This window comes from Pterocles gutturalis, unplaced genomic scaffold (assembly GCF_000699245.1).
Source record: "Pterocles gutturalis isolate BGI_N339 unplaced genomic scaffold, ASM69924v1 scaffold7146, whole genome shotgun sequence".
Classification (NCBI taxonomy): Eukaryota; Metazoa; Chordata; class Aves; order Pterocliformes; family Pteroclidae; genus Pterocles; species Pterocles gutturalis.
This window is the reverse complement of record NW_010102905.1, coordinates 1-17,806: the sequence shown is the minus strand read 5'-3', so window position 1 is coordinate 17,806 and position 17,806 is coordinate 1. Positions and strand designations below refer to the sequence as shown.

At 37.8% G+C, this 17,806-nt stretch overlaps 1 protein-coding gene across 1 annotated transcript; it reads right to left on the bottom strand.

Annotated features, from left to right (window-relative positions):
• Window positions 1–4,175: 4,175 nt before the first annotated feature.
• On the bottom strand, window positions 4,176–17,513 carry NSRP1 (nuclear speckle splicing regulatory protein 1). Its single transcript, XM_010086472.1, has 6 exons — window positions 17,432–17,513; window positions 10,171–10,227; window positions 9,052–9,183; window positions 7,904–8,111; window positions 7,232–7,340; window positions 4,176–5,214 (listed from the first exon to the last, which is right to left on the bottom strand). The coding sequence occupies exons 1-6, from the start codon at window positions 17,504–17,506 to the stop codon at window positions 4,176–4,178; spliced, it is 1,620 nt and encodes a 539-aa protein (XP_010084774.1). The 5' UTR covers window positions 17,507–17,513.
• Between the last annotated feature and the right edge of the window lie 293 nt (window positions 17,514–17,806).

Sequence of the window (17,806 nt, the reverse complement as noted above, 5' to 3'; positions counted from 1 at the left end):
GCATGAGAATACCACTACTCCACGCGTGGGCACTGGGGCTGTTTGAAAGTGTGCGTGACTGCACAGGCCACTCTAGAATGAGTACCGGCGAGTAGGGTTAGGTGTAGAATCCCAAGTCTGTGGCAGTACCCCTGTATCTTCCTCAATGTGATCGTTCGTACTGGGCAATGTCGTATTCGCTTCTGAGGTTCTAATTGCTTAAACTACATTGAAAAATACAAAAATATTTCTGATAGCCATACATTACTCAAGTAACACAGGGTTTTATAAACTAAAAAAAAAAAGAAAAAAAAAAGAAAAAAAAAAAGAAAAGTAAATTCTTCAATCCCTAGGTTTGTAGTGGAGTAGGCAGAGGAAATGGTCCTGAGCAGCACTACATACAGCTGTGCAGACATCAGCACATACACCTGGCAGCATTATCTGCCTTTTCATTTCCTGCATTTTGTAGATGTTGTACATGGTAACAGTTTCTGTTCATTGTTTCTTGCGTAACACATACTACAAAAGCATTTTTTGTAATGTTGTAGGCTTCACTGTCCCTTAGACCCTGTCAAGCCACAGAAACTCATTATGGGTTACTTGACTTGAGTTCAGTTAACTTTAGGTCTCAAGCACAACTTCCAATAAGGAAATAACTTGAAGGGACAAGGACTGTTCTTTTGGAACTACAAACAAGAGACTCCTGAACTATTTTTAAAAAGGGAATATGTTCTTTCATTGCCAACAAACATGATAAACCTGTCTTAATGGACAGTTACTCCTAAGAAATAGTTTTGTAGCTTATTGCTCAAGTATGTTTGAAAACTACTTCCAATAATGGCTTCATTGTGAGGAAAAGAGGAACAGTCTGGGAATTCTTGTAATATTGGAAAGCCATTTAGTAATTAAGTTCCCAATCAGAAAATTACTGCTCTGTGAAAAAATAAAATTTTCTGTTATGAATTCAGTAGTTGAAAAAATACATACGAAATGTCAACATAAGATGAATGAGGTACAATATCAAGTGTGGGAAATAAAGTAGAAAACCCTACTTAGCTTCTCCAGTCTTCAGACGGTTTTCAACTAACACTAGGTATTTTTCCTCCTAAATGGATAAGTACTTAAACAGATAAATCTTACAAATGGAATTTCTTGCCAGACTTGATGCTGTTTCATGTTAGGCTCATTAAAAAAACCAAAACAAAACCAAAATGCCACTCCTGGGACCTCTCCAATTTTTAGTCATTTACATTTACCCACTGGCAAAAGCCTCTTTAAACAGATATTCTGCTAGTTTTTATTAGGAAGGGTTAAGGTGGGGACAGTTGAGTTAAATATGAGCATCATCTACATCAAAGCCAAAGTTTCTCTTTCAGCCTTTGCAAACAAACTGAAACTGGGAACAGTATTTCTAATGGAATAATTTGCAGAGTAATAATTGCAGGAATCACTGTTGTTTAGTGTGCAATACTACTGATGTTATTCTTTTATTACAGCATTCAAAATGCCAAAAGATGCACCTTCAATTTGTATTTTTAAGACACTAATATATGACAGACATTGTCTCTCTGGGTAGTTTTAGCACAGGATGCTGAGCAACTTCCCAAGAAATGCCACTGTTTCTGAGGGGATTACAGGTCAGCCAAGAAGCCCTGATATTAATACAAGCCCTGCAACAGTCGCAGTGTGAAACAGGGAAAGGTCTCTCAGCTTTAATTTCTCAGTTGGAAAATGAGACTAATGCACTCTGAGTACAGATGTACTGGGAGGTGAATTTTTAAAATTATCTGAAGATATAAAAAGCCATGTAGACATGCAAAGTCACAGGAAAAGTATTTTTAGAAATATGCAGTCCAGAAGATCATTCATGATGTTAGATCTTCACCCTCTTTTCACCAGGATAATCCAGTCTGAGGTCTTTATGGGAACAGGGGGCAAGGAAGCCCTCCAGAAGTGGATTGGAAGGGCTTTTCTTTTCCTGATTAATACAAAGATAAAATACATTCATGTTTTCATTCTATAAAAGCTGAACTTGCAAGGCAGTTTTGTTCCCTTTTTTGTTGTTGTTGTTGTATGACATACTAGTTTGAAGTTTTCTAAATAATTTTCTAGTATCTCTATTTAACTGAGTGGTTGAAATATTGAGAAATTGCTTTCATTTATTTTTACCATTGTTTTTCTTCCTTTTACATACCCATCTGAAAACATTTAGAGTAACCAATATTTATCAGGTAGCTCAACAAGTAGCCATACATTAAATGTTGTTTTTGTACAAAACCTAGTTATATTGATACTAAATGGGCTGCACTGCAATTAAAAGTGTTCTGAGGCAAACAAATTCCTTCTCCTCAGCTCACCTTCCACTTGTCTATCACATGAGTATGTCCTACCCTCTATTCTGAACAGTGAAAAGAAATTTATGAAACTGGTAAATTAGGAATATGTTTGCCTTTTAAGCAAAGAGAATTAAACTGGAGTTTTAGCTGTACAGAACTAAGTATTCCCTCCAACTTGTACATGATGCTCCTGTATTAATTTATGCGGCTGTTTAGTTACAAGTGTTGCAAGCTGATTGTAAGTCATCAGTATGTGCCTTGTACTGTAAACTGTTATTGTAATAAATTTAATATTCATAATCCATCTGGAGACATCTCTTGTGCCTCTCTCTTACAGGAAGAGCAAAGATAAAACTCAATTCCAAGAAAAAGCAGAATATGGTGTAGTTTACTACACCAACAAGGCCTCTTTGGCAAAAAGCAGAGGATTTCTTCTAGTGTTTGGACCCTCAGCCCACTGCTAAATACTCTTTCATTCTATTCCAACAGAAGAACCAATGCACATTACATTTATTTAAACAGAACAGCAAGAACAAACTGATCCACCCTCAGAGTAAGCGCTTAGCTACTCCATTACCTTACACACAAAATCCATTCCATTTCAAGTCTTTGTAAATTGGCAGGCTTGGCATTTACTTTTACTCACATTTTATCTTGTTACGAAGTCTGCTGAACAAAATATTAGAGAAACACCAATTTCAAAATATTTTTTTTATATTAGCTCACCTGACTGTAGCATTAACAGTGACAAATTTGCTAAAAAACAAAGTGAAAGAAATCACCATGAAAAGTGTTGAAAATGTATTCTGAAAGCTACAACTATTGTCAAATATCATTGTCAACTATTGTCAAATATCCTACTTACCAAGTTATAGTTTGGAGATAACATTATTCTTGATTATGAACCTTTGAACAGACAGATTGACAAATCTAAAATATTACCTCCAGTAGAACAAGCAGATACGGCTGTAATACATGAAAAAAGACTCACATACCTAATTGTCAAATATCATTGTCAACTATTGTCAAATATCCTACTTACCAAGTTATGGTTTGGAGATAACATTATTCTTGATTATGAACCTTTGAACAGACAGATTGACAAATCTAAAATATTACCTCCATAGAACAAGCAGATACGACTGTAATACATGAAAAAAGACTCATATACCTAATTTCACACAAAAAAAGATGCAGTAAAATGAAAGCATTAAAAAGACCCACACATTAGACCCAGTATGTATCTTACACTTTATTTAAGTGTTTCTGTACATCAGGTCCCCAAAACCAAGGCCCACTCATAAATACAAAATTCATGTATCAATATGCATTTAGCTTACAAAATGCCATATCACATACAGAAATCTCCTAGATTATTATTCAGGCTGTTTTTCTTGGTTTTTTCCCCACTTTTACAGGTCTGTTTCTCATTTTTGAGAGCATCATTGGGCAACCAGGACTCCTGCTAAAGCCTGAGGACACCTTTGTTTCAGCAGAGCTCACTGTTTAGCTGGTGAAAGGAGCAGGGGCTGCCATGGGGGAGTATTCTCACCTTACGTTGTTTAACGCTCCTAGGTCTCTCCCAGAATCTTCAAGTACCAAGGAGAGGGTACTGAAGGCCAGGGTGGAGAGAGTCAGTCAAATTTAATATTTCAATTGTATAAATAGACTAAGGGTATATATCAGGTGATCCATTAATCCATTTCAAAAGATGTTCTTCTGCTATGGCACACACAACTTCTGAAATGAAAGCCAGGAATAAATAGCTAGGCTACACTTTTACTTCTGTACAAGAGTCCATGCAGCAGCGGCTTTTCCTCTTGGTTGACAGACCAAATGGTTTTGTCCACCACAGGGATATTAATCTTCCTCTTTCTCAATGTAAGATTTAGTACCGACACGGGCCATTTGCCTTGCCAAATAGCGGTCCCTTGCTGACATGACTGTCTCTTCATTGCTCCGTTTGGCAAATTTGCTCATGCTCTCAGATGGCTTCTGTGCCTGTTCTTTCTCCTCTTTGTCCCCTTCTTCTCCAGCTTTACGTTTCTGCTCAGACAAAATTCCAGAGCTGGATCTTCCCTTTTCATCCACCTCTCTCTCCTTTCCCTTCCTCTCTTTTTCCAAACCAGTTTCTCCATCTTTTGCTAAAGATGTAGGAGTATTTTCCCTCCTCCCTTTATATTTCTTTTCATCACTACCATATTTCTCCCTCCTCTCCTTCACATGATCTTCCTTTTCTCTGCATTTCTCTCCTCTCTCCTTCTCTCTATCATGATATCTGTCTTTACCATTCCTTATTCTTTCTTTCTCTCGTTCCTTTTCTGAGCCCTTCTCTTCTCTCTCCTTTGCCTTCCTCCATTCTCTGCCATGTCCCTCCCTCTCTCTTCTTTCCTTCCCCCTTTGTTTATCATCTTGCTCTTCCCTCCTTCTGTAGTTATCTTTACTAGTGTGATCCCCATATCTATGTCGCTCTTCCTTTTCCCTCTGATGATCCTTTTCGTGGGTGCTACTTCTCTCATAATCTTTTTCCCTGTATTGTTCATCATGTCCCCTTTTGCTTGGTCTGCTCTCTCCCCTCTTTGCAAGATGATTTTTGGCTTTTGTGCGCAAATCTTCCTCCACACTGGATGAGCTTGGTGACCTAGAAAGCCTCTGGATCTTGTGATGTTTAGCCTCCTCTTCACTGCTCACAGAGCTCTCTCTCCTTTTCTTCTTTTTCAAATTTACTTTACTATGTTTGTGTCTCTTATCATCATCGCTATCATCAGTTCCTAAGTCAGTATCAGCGTCCGGATTATTCTCTTTCTTAGGAGAGGGCTTCAGTCTTTGCCTTTCATTTGGGCATTTGTTCCTTTGGTTGGATTCATCATAACTACTGTCAGATTTTTCTTCCTTTATCCTGCATTTTTTTATTTTGAAAAAGAAAAAACAACATTACACAGCCTGAAATCTCAGTCTTTTCTACAAAATGACTTCCGGTCACGACTTTTGCAAAAGATTCTGCTGAGAAGTCTAAGAAAGCAAATTTATCTGTGGCTCAGGTTCCAGGAATCCAGCGCACAGGACTTCTATCAAGTATCTCTACCTGATTCACTGGTGAATGTGAGCTGATGAATTTACCTAAAACAACTATGGTTAAGTATCTGTAGCCTCCATCTAAGGAAAAGGACACAGATTTGTGTTCTTGTGTAGACTTTTTGGCAAGCTACACATTTTTCTCCTATGTGTTTATTCCTCTATTGACATCAAATAATTATCCAGATGAAGAAGGAGGTTGTATGTTTTGTTGACAGAGGCAGGAATGTACCTTCCATTAGTAGTAGATTATTTTTAATCCAGTATTTACTATCTTCTAACAGTTCATAGATTCTTAAATATAAAAAGCTGACCCATGGAGGAGACAGAACGGTTACGTTTTGTCATTCTTTTCTGACTGACAAGGAAATACATGTTTACTTGCACAAGCCACATCTCTCTTCTTTGTAATCATACAGCTACAGTAACAGCCTGTGGTAAATCCCTATGAATCAGCGCACCATCGAGTTAGACTGAATGATGCATGCTTGAAAACATGGTTAGTCTATGAACAATTACGCTGAAAAGTTTGATAAATTTATTTGGTAATTCAATTAATTAAAATGACAAGTCAAAAGTGGATCACTTTAGCGACTAGTGATGCAAACTCTGAGATCTAAAAATTGAGCTGTTTTTTTCTCTGTATTGTATTGTACCACCACAAGAAAGAATATAATTAAAATATACACCTGAGCTTATTTGAAAGCCTTGCTGGGAGCAACATTTACAGTACTACTTGTTTTCCCCTGAATTCATTTTATATACAACTCACAAAAGGAACATTTCCTTAATTTGCAAGATTAAGAAACCATCATTTCAAACGATCTCTACACAGTAGAAAAGTACATCCTCCTGAAGATGCTCTGAAAGAACTGTTAAAGCAAATGGACAACCAAGTGGGCTGACCACCACTGCTACTGTTTTGATAAAGAGATGCAAATGAATAACTTAGATTTCATCAAGAAAAAGAAGAATCTATAAAATGGAAAATTCATTTAACCACCTCAGTAGCAGTCTTTGTGCACCACTGAAACCCTAATAATCCAATCTCAGATCTAGATCACCTCTTGATGAAAGCTGCATATTCTTTGTGATAGCAAGCATTTAACTACTGACATCCAGGTCTAAGGCCTATCTTAAGTGAGGTTTAACCTGAAGTAATTGTTTCAAATGATCTCTTGCTGCATATAGAGAACACATCCCCTTCACCATATTTATCCACACGGCAGAATTTCATCATCTCAACTACATAACTAATCCAGCCTCATCTCGTTACTTTGCTTGGGAATGTGCATATATTAAGATTTTAAAATATTCCTGATGGATTTCCTATATATTTGATTAATTTCCTTTACCACAGCATCAACACTCAATTAACTTATTTTTTATGAATCTGTAAATGTGGAATAAGTACAGAGTTAGAGACTCACATTTTTTTTTAGGTAATTCATATCACAACATCATTTCCTATGACTTACCTCTATGCTCATTATTTTACCTTCTGTCTCCCTCACGATTCAAAATATATAACTTAATGCAGATTGCCAAATATTATATAAACAGAAAAAAATACAAGTTAGAATAATACCAAGCAGTATCACAAGTATGAGTGTCCTTTTAATACTTTTTAAATAGCATCCTTCTCCTGTCTTATAGTCTATACCCCTGATGATCATTAGACGTTTTCCAAATAATTCAGTTACTGAGCTGTATAAAGTATCAGCTTACACCACCAGCGTTTTAGTGGTCTCTGTCTAATCTTACAGAGTCCCAGTGAGTCTGGAATCACAAGCAGCCAGAAGCTGGTTTATATCTGAAAGCCTTTCGGAATTGCATCCTACCTGGCTTCACGGAAGCTGCATTTAGGCATCTCTTCTTCCCCTACCGTCTGGTTTAAAAGATGTCTGTAAAACCCACTGAGATCCTTCTGTTTGGTCACATCCAGGTACGCTAAGAGAAAGAAAGAAAGATTGGATATACTGTGCCACAAATATTCACCCAACACAACTCGCAACTGGTGGACACCACCAGACTGCAATCTCTATCCTGGAGGTTTTCAAGCCCAGAGCAGAAAAAGCTCAGATCAACCCAATTTGACCTCACAGCAGATCACGCTTTGAGCAAAAGGCTGGAATATGGAACGGATAAGATTCATCTTATGATCCTATATCCTATTCTTTACAGGTGTTCCTGTAAAGCATGTCTGAAGTAAGGAGTGTAAGCACCACTGTACCCCAGGCTAATGGGTCTTCCTTCAAGAACGGACCCTTCCTCAAAAAGTAAAAGTAGCAACCCAATCAGTACTGACACACAAACAGAGGCGCTCCCTCTGTTCCTTTAGTAACATGTACAAAGGAAAGTAACAGACAAGTGGGATCTGATTCAGTATCTGCTATCCAGTCCTTATTGATTTTTGTTATCTCAAGTCTCACAGGGAGATGAGATGACAATGTTGTAAATCAGCAGAAGGCCATACTTCTTTTCAAGGGGAATTATTGCAGTGTGACTCTCACCCTCGAGAGCTGCCTCTCTTCTTTCTCTTTCCTCCTCCTCAGCCCTTTCTTGCAGCTTCTTCTTATAGGCTGAAGTCACAAAAGATTCCTTGTGAGCAAACTCTCCTCCTTCCATTTCACGCTCTTTCTGAATTTTTCTTTCCATTCTTTTCTCTTGCTCTTTCTTTCTGATCTCCGCTGCTTTGAGGATATTTTGTATGTATCTGGGCTAAAATAGCAGGGGGAAAAGGTATAATGTTGAGAGATAATGAAAGTACCTGAGAAAATACAAACTGGGATTGCTGGAGATGTTGAAGAAAGTTTGTAAAGAAAGAAAATGGACAGAAGCTAGTCTAACATATTCTCACACTGTTTGACAGCTATCTGAAATAAACTGTCATTCCCTTTTAGATCACTACCACGGCATCCTTCCCCATAACAAAAGAGGTTGCTGTATGCAATCAAAACATTCAGCCCATCTTTGACTAGGATTGTTTTCGCTGAGTGAAATTAAATGTTTTTTGATTTCTCACCCCTCTGTATTCAGCCTTGTCATGGTCTTGCCTTGCTATTGCTGTAAAGGAGTGGGAACCTGCCTTTTATACCCACATAACCTGACAAGAGCTTTCAAGTGAAACAGGAAAAGTAGCAATGAAAATATCACTTGTCAGGATAATTCATCAATGCTACAAAACAGGGCCGTGGAAACTGGTTCCCATTTTGCCAGTGAAAGTTAATTACTTTAGAATTCTGACAGTCCTCTGGTAAGCACACTAGTGAGTGAGGAAGGACGATTTATGTTCATCGGCTTAACAACCAAAGAGTCTTTATTATCAAAAGTAGTATTGTTGCAGGGCCTGCTGCCTCTAATCCTATTATCCCATTGGAACATTGTCTTCAGAAATAGACAGAAAGATATGCTATCCGTACATCCTCAATTGGGTGGGACACTTGTTGTCTGCTGACAGGCAGAACTCCACTAGATCAGGACTCTGCACTAAGAGTTTTGACAAAATTCTTGCAGATTACTACCTTATATAACAGGATCTGAGCACAGTACTTGTATGCCCCATGAGAAAATGCATTTGGCAAAGCTTAGAAGTTAAGCAATCAGAGTTATTCCAAGCATACAGAGATAAGACAGACAGGATACATTTTCAGGTATCGACCTTTTTGTCATCTTTTCCGGATAACACTCTGGCACTACTTTCTTTCTTCTTCTGCTGCATTTCATCATAAATACTGTCATATTCATACACTGTAGCATCTTCCTCCAAAGCCTTTTGAATCTCCAATTTAGTCTAAAAGAAAAAAAAAAAAAGGGAAGGGGAGAAGATATCAAAAAATGAAGCATGAAATTTTTTACTATTTACAAACATTTTATTCCTCTATTTAACAGATCTATGGTATAAATATATCCATTAGAACATTGAGTGTAAAATTACCTACAACGTTCTCAAACTGTTTACCAGGACTGAGACGATGAACAACCAAACAATGACCAGTAATTGCACTTACAGGAAATATAGGAAGCAAAGCACAACATTCAAAACAATACTGGAAACTTCTCAATCATTCCATCAAATAACACAAATAATTTTTTTATTAAACAGTAAACATTTCAATAAATTTTAGTGTCTGTTTTCATCTATAGTTTATCCCCCTTCCCCAAAGCTCAAAATAATAAATATGTACCAATGTAACTCGGGATATGATTCTGTATTTAACAGTTCTATCTTCTGTTTGTACAGCCAAGTTGGAAGTAAGAACTGTGAAACCGTTCTGTTTTTAAAAGCCCTATCAGAAAAAAACCAACCTTCTACAAATGAAACAAACAGTTTGAGAAATTCTAAAAACATCAATGCATTCAATGCCACCAACCAAACTTCAACATCTTGTGCATTTAAGTGCTTGCACTGAATAATCAGAAATTCTGTGTTTTAAGTTATGACCAGCTCTACGTTAAACCTCACTCGTGCAGCTTTCATTGTGCAGTTTTTCAGCTATTCTGATCACAGCCAGAATTTCATAAAGAACAATCTTGCCCAGAAAAATTAAACAAAATCTTTGCTAGACGAAAGGCTCTGAGGATTTCTAGTCAAGTTTTAAAGAAAGTCTTGTGCTGCAAAGAGCAAAGCACAAAATAATAAAATTAAGTGGAGTATTTTAAAGAGTAACTCTAACTCTGAAGTTGCACAATTATGTCTCTGCAATAATTTAACAAAAGGGAATGAATGCAGTAATTTCCGAATATGCCATGGGCATGAAGAGTTCCCACTGCATCTTACCTGTTTCATTGCTTGTTTTCTCAATGCTTCTTTCTGAAGACTTTCACCAACAGATGGCTATAAGAAGGAAACATTGCAGAAATAAAATTAATTACAGTGACACAGCTCATATGATTTTTTCTACCATTCTAATGAACAACTATATAATGTCCCACTGCATAAGTCAGTCTATCACTTCGATAGTATTTTTATGTAAGCAAGAAAAACTAAAAGCTCGTTCACAAGCACACAACGAATCAGCCTTTCCCATGAGCAAAGTATTGCAGTACCTCAATGTACATATGTATATATATTTTTATGAAAACGCTGATGAGTTTAAGAACACTATTTCAACAACATGGGTATCTCAAAGGCTGCATAAAATTTCATGCAATTTCACAAAACAAGCAATCTCTGTCCAAGAAATGCTCAGAGACATGTGAGGTCAACACCCTGGATACCACAGCCTGCTGATTATTTAGGCTAGAATCGGATAGAGTCTCTTATTTATTTATGTAGCTGGTTGGCTGGTGGACTAGGGGAAGGGGATAGCAGATCATTTAGTTTAAAACAATCTACAAGAATCCTGGCTTCATTCAACTAGTATTTACCTCTGGCTTTCAAGACTGACAAGACAATGTTGAGAAATATTTAAAACACCATACTTAAATTTTTATGTCATATACTTTCTTCTGAAAAATGCTATAAATGAGTCAGCATAAACTTCTTAATATAAACAACTATTTTAATTTGGCAGTGGAACACACACCAGCATTACACGGAAGACCTAGACTTCCTCCTCGCTCTTGGGGAAGAAGATGATTCTCTACTTGACATCACTGAAGGTTTCATTTATCAGACACTCTTACAGCAGCTTTACAGAAAGGGACCTAAACAGTAAGGAACCTCCTCTGCATTATGCCAGAAAGCAAGGGCTCAGTAAAAGGCAAAACAGATTCTGCAGTTCTATTTACAGAATAACCTTTATTCCATCAAAATATTTGAAACACTGCTTACAATGTTTTCCTTGTCTGCCTACATGAAATAAATGTGTTAATCTACAAAGATTACATAAACACAAAAGTAATAAACAATCCTCTTTATGGTACATGGAATTGGAAAGAAGTCCACCTGTGATTTGTTTGTCTAGAGTGGCAGTAAGTTTACGAACTCAAACACCTTCTCTGATGGTTTATGGGTGACAATTTCCTGTTGTGCCATGAGCTCTGACAGATGAGAACTTCCCGGTTTTTGTATTGTTTTTACTTATCAACCACCCATTTATTAAAGACCCTATAAGCTCAGCAATCTGTCTCTTTTTTTCAAGCTATTCTTCTGAAGCACAAAGCTTATAGTTTAATATTTTCTGGAAGGAGAAAATGTTTTAACCCTATCCTGTGACACTACACAGAATTCATGCAAATTAAGAAACTCTTAGAAATAAGACTCTCCAGTCTACCACTCCTACGAGACCATGGAAGATAGCTTCTACACAACTGAAAAAGTTTTCCAAAATTAAAAAAATAAAATTAAAAGAAATTACCCTGATCTACTAACATTTCTTTCAGGTTCTTAGGTGCTTGAGCTACCTCCTTGTTTTTATCCTGCAGGTAAGCACCTCTTGTAAGTTACTTCCTAAAGTGTCTTCTTTACATTGCTCCTACACAACCCAAGAAGAACAGACATTCAATCTACTGACCTGTGCCTTTGGCTTGCCTCAGCTACATTCAACTCAGGACAGAACATGCAAACCATTTACAGCTTTATACAAAAACCTGAATTCAAAGTTCAAATACCAATACCTAAAAAAGCAATTCCACAAATGAGACAACTAAAATTTCATTTTCTTACAAATTTGTCTTCTCTGCCTTCCCACCACAATGTCCCAGCTTCCCCACATCTCAGGTCCCAACTGCAGTTCCTTGATTTCCTTCTGCATCTCCTGCTTCCTCCTATCTTGCCTAGACTAGGCCACCAGCCCCGAGGGACAGAACGGAGGGTTGAGATCATCTTGTCTTTCTCCTCCCCAAGGGCATTAACGGGGTCTTTTTTCTGCCCTTAGAAAAGTCCAGTTTTGTCAAATTCACTTGAAATTGGCCACTACCTTCAGAAACTTACTATGGGCAAATGTCAGACAATGAAATCTATAAAGCTCTTTTTAGAAAACCAAACAGAAAACAGGACAGCAAATTATTTACCTGAATGTGCCTAGTTCAAAGACTACTCGGGCTCTATTTATTCCTCTGAGTTGCTACTAATTTGTCTTGTTTGTTCTTGGGAAAAAAAGCCAGTTGCTGACACTGGGTTTTTAGAAGTAATTCCTCCTGAACTGCTGCTGTAAATGGCATAACTTCTGGAGCAGAGGGTGCAGCACCATTTAAACACAGCCTCAGAAAACAAGTCTTAGTCTGTGACTGGCATCATTTTCAGTGTTGAAGTTGGTTTCTAGGAAGTTACAACCTTAAATCTGAATCTGAGAATGTCTTGTAAAAAAAAGTCACAACTATTTTAACAGACGCTCTCAACATGTATGTGAGATGCCTGACTTGTTTTTCCTCACTGACTGCCACAAGAAGGACAAGACCAACAAATTCTGACATAATAGCTATTATTAATGGAGTATCTCCTATTACCTGCGTAGCCTGCCTCCTAAGGAAAAGCATTTGTGGCTGCTACCAAACCCCAGGCATGGTACTTACTGATAGACGATATAAGAGATCACTCCATTCCTTTTTTAAAACCACAAAGGTGCTTCTGCTCTAATATCACCTATTCTGAAAGACCAATGTGGGGGCCTTGCCGTTTAACATTGCCCTTTTGAATTCTCTACGTGTTGCTTTACAGCAGACATACAAAATAAATTACCTTTGTTGAAAGTGAAATACATTTTAAAGGGAAATTAAATGCTTCAATGATATCAGGCAGATTGTATGTAGCTTGATTTTAATCTCTCACTACAACCATCTAGGTTTTACTGGATGTACAGAAAAGTATTTGCCCAAACAGCAACAGCAGGAAAATTTGGACCTTTATTTGATGAGGAAGTAAAAGACGCACAGATAGTCAGCCAGTCCACAAAAAGAAAATCTTACGTTGATACTGAGCTAGCCAGTCCAAGAGAACTTTGTTAAAGACAGAAAAAGAGACACTTTCAGAGCACAACTGACCTCCCTGATTTTAGACGTCCACTTTACAATGAGGTAAGCTGTGCCTCAGGAGTACCTGCATCTCTACTGACTGTACAGGGAGCTCAGGGGACCCAAGTGTAGAGAAGGAATCTCAGACGGTGAGATCTGTGGATTCATGATGCTTTGGTATCAAAACATCTTAAAATGAGATATTTACTCTCTCATGTATATGTATCTAGCAGTGAATTGATAAGGCTTGCCCTCACGGAGACCTGTATTATCCAACTACAGCCTGCACACGGGTGATCACTAAATGTACAAGAGACTCAAGTCTTCAAGGGGTGGGGGATGTGGAATCAAGTCAGGCAACACATTGATCTCAATTCAGACACTATACGAGTCATGGCTACGAGCAGAAGATTAGGAGAAAGAACATGAAAAACAAGTCACATCCAGAATTAGCTTTCCTCGATGTTCCCTCCTACCTTCCCTAACGGGACTTCCCGAACTGGAGGATGCACCTGGACCATTGTTTGACACCAAGAGCGTCTCTTAATTTGACTAATTTCTGAATCCATTTATATTTTTGGCCATGCCACAATAACCTGTGGCAATGAGTTCCACAACTTAATTATATATTGTCTGGAGACAAAACCCCAACTTCCTTTCGTTTAGATCAAACCAGTTACTTGGTAATTCCGTCATACACCCTGCTGCTCATATTATGAGAAATGTCAAAATCACTTTACTTTGTCTGAACCATTCTTGATTTTACATACATCCTCTCAAGTTATTCCTTTCTACATCCTTCTCCTCAGTAACCTTTTTGTAAGAGCCCTTTAGTCAATTTAGACTTATTTTCCAAGAAAACTGTTGCATAAACTCTGGTCACCATCAATACTCATTACTTTACCAACCTTCTGTTTTTTTAAGTCATACTGCAACTTTGCAAAGTTGCAAATTGAATGGAAGGATCTGTAAGCAAAGCCAAAAACCTGAGTCTGAAACACAATACAGTTTTCTGCTTGTTTTCAGTTCCTTCCATTGTGCCTGCTTACACACTCCATTTATCTTTTAGATGGTCACTAAAAAAACCCACCAAATCAAGCTCATACATTCACAGAACTACCCACACTGACTCCACAATCTCTGTCCTAGATTTAGCACCTACTGTGGTCTATGTGCTGTTATATTTTCAGGTACACTTTACAACCTGTAGCAACAAATGAGTTTTGAAAGCCTTACCAGCCTGGTACAGGAATGTATGTTGAGTAATTCTGATACAACGAAGAAACAGAAATTTTATCTGGTGTACCACACAGATATTTTCAACTAAATTCCAAAGATAAAACTGAACACGGAACAGCGCACTGGGAATATTTACAAGCCACCTTTGAAAACACAATGCATGAATAAGGGGATAATGTTTTTGGAGAAAACGAATATATCACAAATAACAGTAAGACAGAAGGGAAACTTATTTCTAACATATCACAGTTTGTAGCTGTAACATCTACTCTCTACAACAGGCTTTCCTAAGGGCAACAACTCTCCCCCCAGTTTTTAAAGGTGGCAACAACTCCTGATTATGAAGGCAAATAATTCATAACTGTATCGGCTAGAAGTAACTGTCATTGCCCACTTTACTTTTGCCCAGTCAACACCACTGTATTTCAAGAAAACGTCCATCCCAGATGTTCTGTTTCTTATGACCTAACCCCAACATCATCTTCATCAGCAACTAACATCCATTAACGTACTCAGCCACAGCAAAAAACCCTTTCCAATTATTTCAGCAGGGGTACATCCACACTGTTAATGAAGTGTGCATAGTAACATTTAAAAAGAAAGGGAGCAAAAGTTTGATATCTAATATATAATCACAGACCAAGTCAGGTGTGCAGATTTCCCAGCACAAACTTTATTAGAGTTCAGTTAAAAATACACAATCTCCAGACATTTGAGATGTAGTTCTGACTGATAAGGCAGCAGACAGGAAATGAAACCCCTCCCAAATGCTGCTCCTTATCTTGAAAAGCTCTGAAATGATTACTGAACTAATAAAGTAATTTTGCTTTTTTTTAAAAAATGATCTTTGATAAAGGCAGTTATGAGATTATTACTTTTTGCTGGGTATGTACCATACCGATGAGCACGACAACTTTTAAGAGTCTTTATAACAGACTCTGGTAGTGAGTCCGTCAGCCCTTCTGAAAGGGAGGATACTTGATCTGTTAAGCTAAAAATTTAGCAGACAGCATCATACATTATTGTTATTGGAATTATTAGCATTCATTATTTGCTTTAATGTTTAGATATTAAGAGAAAATGGAGTAGTGACAAAAACACAAGATAGCCCTATACTCAGGAAGGTTCCCAGTCCTACTGGGTAACGTTTAATGACAATAGATTAAACCAGGCTCACTCCTGGAATCTGGAAAATGTGGAGTCAGTCCCTTAACACAGAGAAAGCCACCAAATCCCAGACTGGCAGGGAAAGTGCTCCGGACATGGACAGCAATCCACTGTCACCTCCACCAGCTGTATGTAAAGGAAAGGCTCTTTAGAGCCACGGTGCCAGCTACGAGCTCAAGTGGAGGGACGCACGTTCTGAGAGCGCTGAGGACAGCGGCTAAGTGAGAAAAGAGATGGGATTTAAGACACGTTCCTGTCCTCTCTGTTTCCTGTGAGTCCTGTAAACTGCACTGAGGCAGTTCCATGTTGAGGGTTGAGTGGAGGTCACTAGGAAGGCCCTCAGCCCTTTCCTGCCCTGTATAAAGGGAGCTCAGACACCTCAACAGCAGCATCCTGGATTCTATAACGGAACCAGGTACAGAGAGACAGGGAATTGCTAGGTTCAGGCTTTCTGTGACATAACAACTGCTAGTTCATTAAAAAAACATTTTAAAAATAAATGTTTTGATAATGAAGTCAGAAACTGACAAAGGTTACTTGATGCTTTATTAGCATTTTTTTTTCAACCACACAAAAGAAAGAGCATTGAGTGAAGCTCTAAAGCAGCAAGAACTTTTTTGTAACACGGGTTCTGTTTTTCATTTCAAATGATTTTAAATTTCAACTTCTTAAAATGTTAACATTCTAGACTAAGGGTACATGTAAAGCTTATTTTTTGAGTTTTGCGGAAAAAAGCTAAATATGCACACAATGACACTATGATTAAATTATCACAAGTAATTCCAGATCGATGAAACACAGTAAATTATAACATAATGTCCAGAAAGCCGCACCTGCGCGAAGAGTTCATCTCCACAATTCTGAGTTTCTATTCTTTACCTGTAAACTACGAAGCTACTAGCTTTAAATCTTTCAAAAATTCTGTTTTAGAAGTTGAGTTTCTGTAAGGTAACCAAACCAGCCTATATACTACGCCAGTCCCTGGATGCTCCCCATTCTCACAGCAGCACATCCAGAAGTGCCATTTTTCTAGTGTACAGCACCCTCTACTGGGGCAGGTAGAAAGCCGATATTTTGAAGGTAGTACTTAAAAAAAAATAAAAATTAAATGACACTATCAACACCATGCAATATAGCCATACCTCACAGAGTATCAATAAACTCTGTGATCACCGAAAAGTTGTGTACTGTTCAACTTAATATTACAAATATTGTGAGTACTTCCAGTACAAGTAATTCTCATTAATTGCCCCTTTTTATTTTTTTGCTTTAGAACCTTTGAGTTGTACAGCTTTGCTTTTGTTTACAGTGCGTCCAAACATCATAAATCAGTTATATCAGATGTGGATGGAATGAACTAAAGGATAAAATACACCAATCAGCTACACTTTAAAGTTAATATCTGAGCAACGCCTGTTGATTACTACTGCTTTTCTGTTTGCAGACATATTTACCAGTGACAGCCAACAGATTTCTTTGTGAGCTAGATACTGTTAACTCTTCCAAACAGGTTGCCACATGTGATGAACTTCTGGAAGAGCTGACAGAAAGTAACTAACAATCAACTCACCGCTTCCATGTAACTCGCACTACACAAAACACAGATCATATTTTACGCCTAAATCCAAAATGATGACACGTGTCTTAGTGAGACTGACATAAGCTGAGGCAGACATTAAGGGTTGTAAACAAATAATTTGCAGAATATGGGGTAAAGCTCAGAAGAAAATTGAACTGACCTCTTCGTCAGAGTCATCTGCAAACACTGAGAGTTTCTTCGAAGCAAGATCTTTCTGTGGCAATTTTTTTGGCATAATGAGCCCATATCTAGGGAAAAAAACCTAAAAGTTACCTTTAGCATTACTTACAACAAAGCATATAGCACATTCCAAACCAAAAATCTACCACTGCCAATTTTAGAAACAAAAGATCAGCATCAACCTAATGTATCGAGTGTAGATCTGAGCAGCATTTGCAGCAGCACAGTCAGCGTGCCACACGCTTGCCAGCTTCTCCCACAGCTACTGCTGTCTTTTGCTATGCAAAGTTTCTCGACATAATGATCATTCTAAATCAGGCTGCAAATCCCTCTCATCCAGAGTTCTCCAAGTGTT

Bases quoted from the DNA above. Each gene is read 5' to 3' on its own strand.
- NSRP1 (XM_010086472.1), bottom strand. From the start codon at position 17,506: ATGCCAAAAAAATTGCCACAGAAAGATCTTGCTTCGAAGAAACTCTCA. The intron at 10,228-17,431 runs GTCAGTTCAATT...TCCTTCTTATAG, and splicing joins CAGATGACTCTGACGAAGAG to CCATCTGTTGGTGAAAGTCT. The intron at 9,184-10,170 runs GTAAGATGCAGT...TTTTTCTTTTAG, and splicing joins GAAAACAAGCAATGAAACAG to ACTAAATTGGAGATTCAAAA.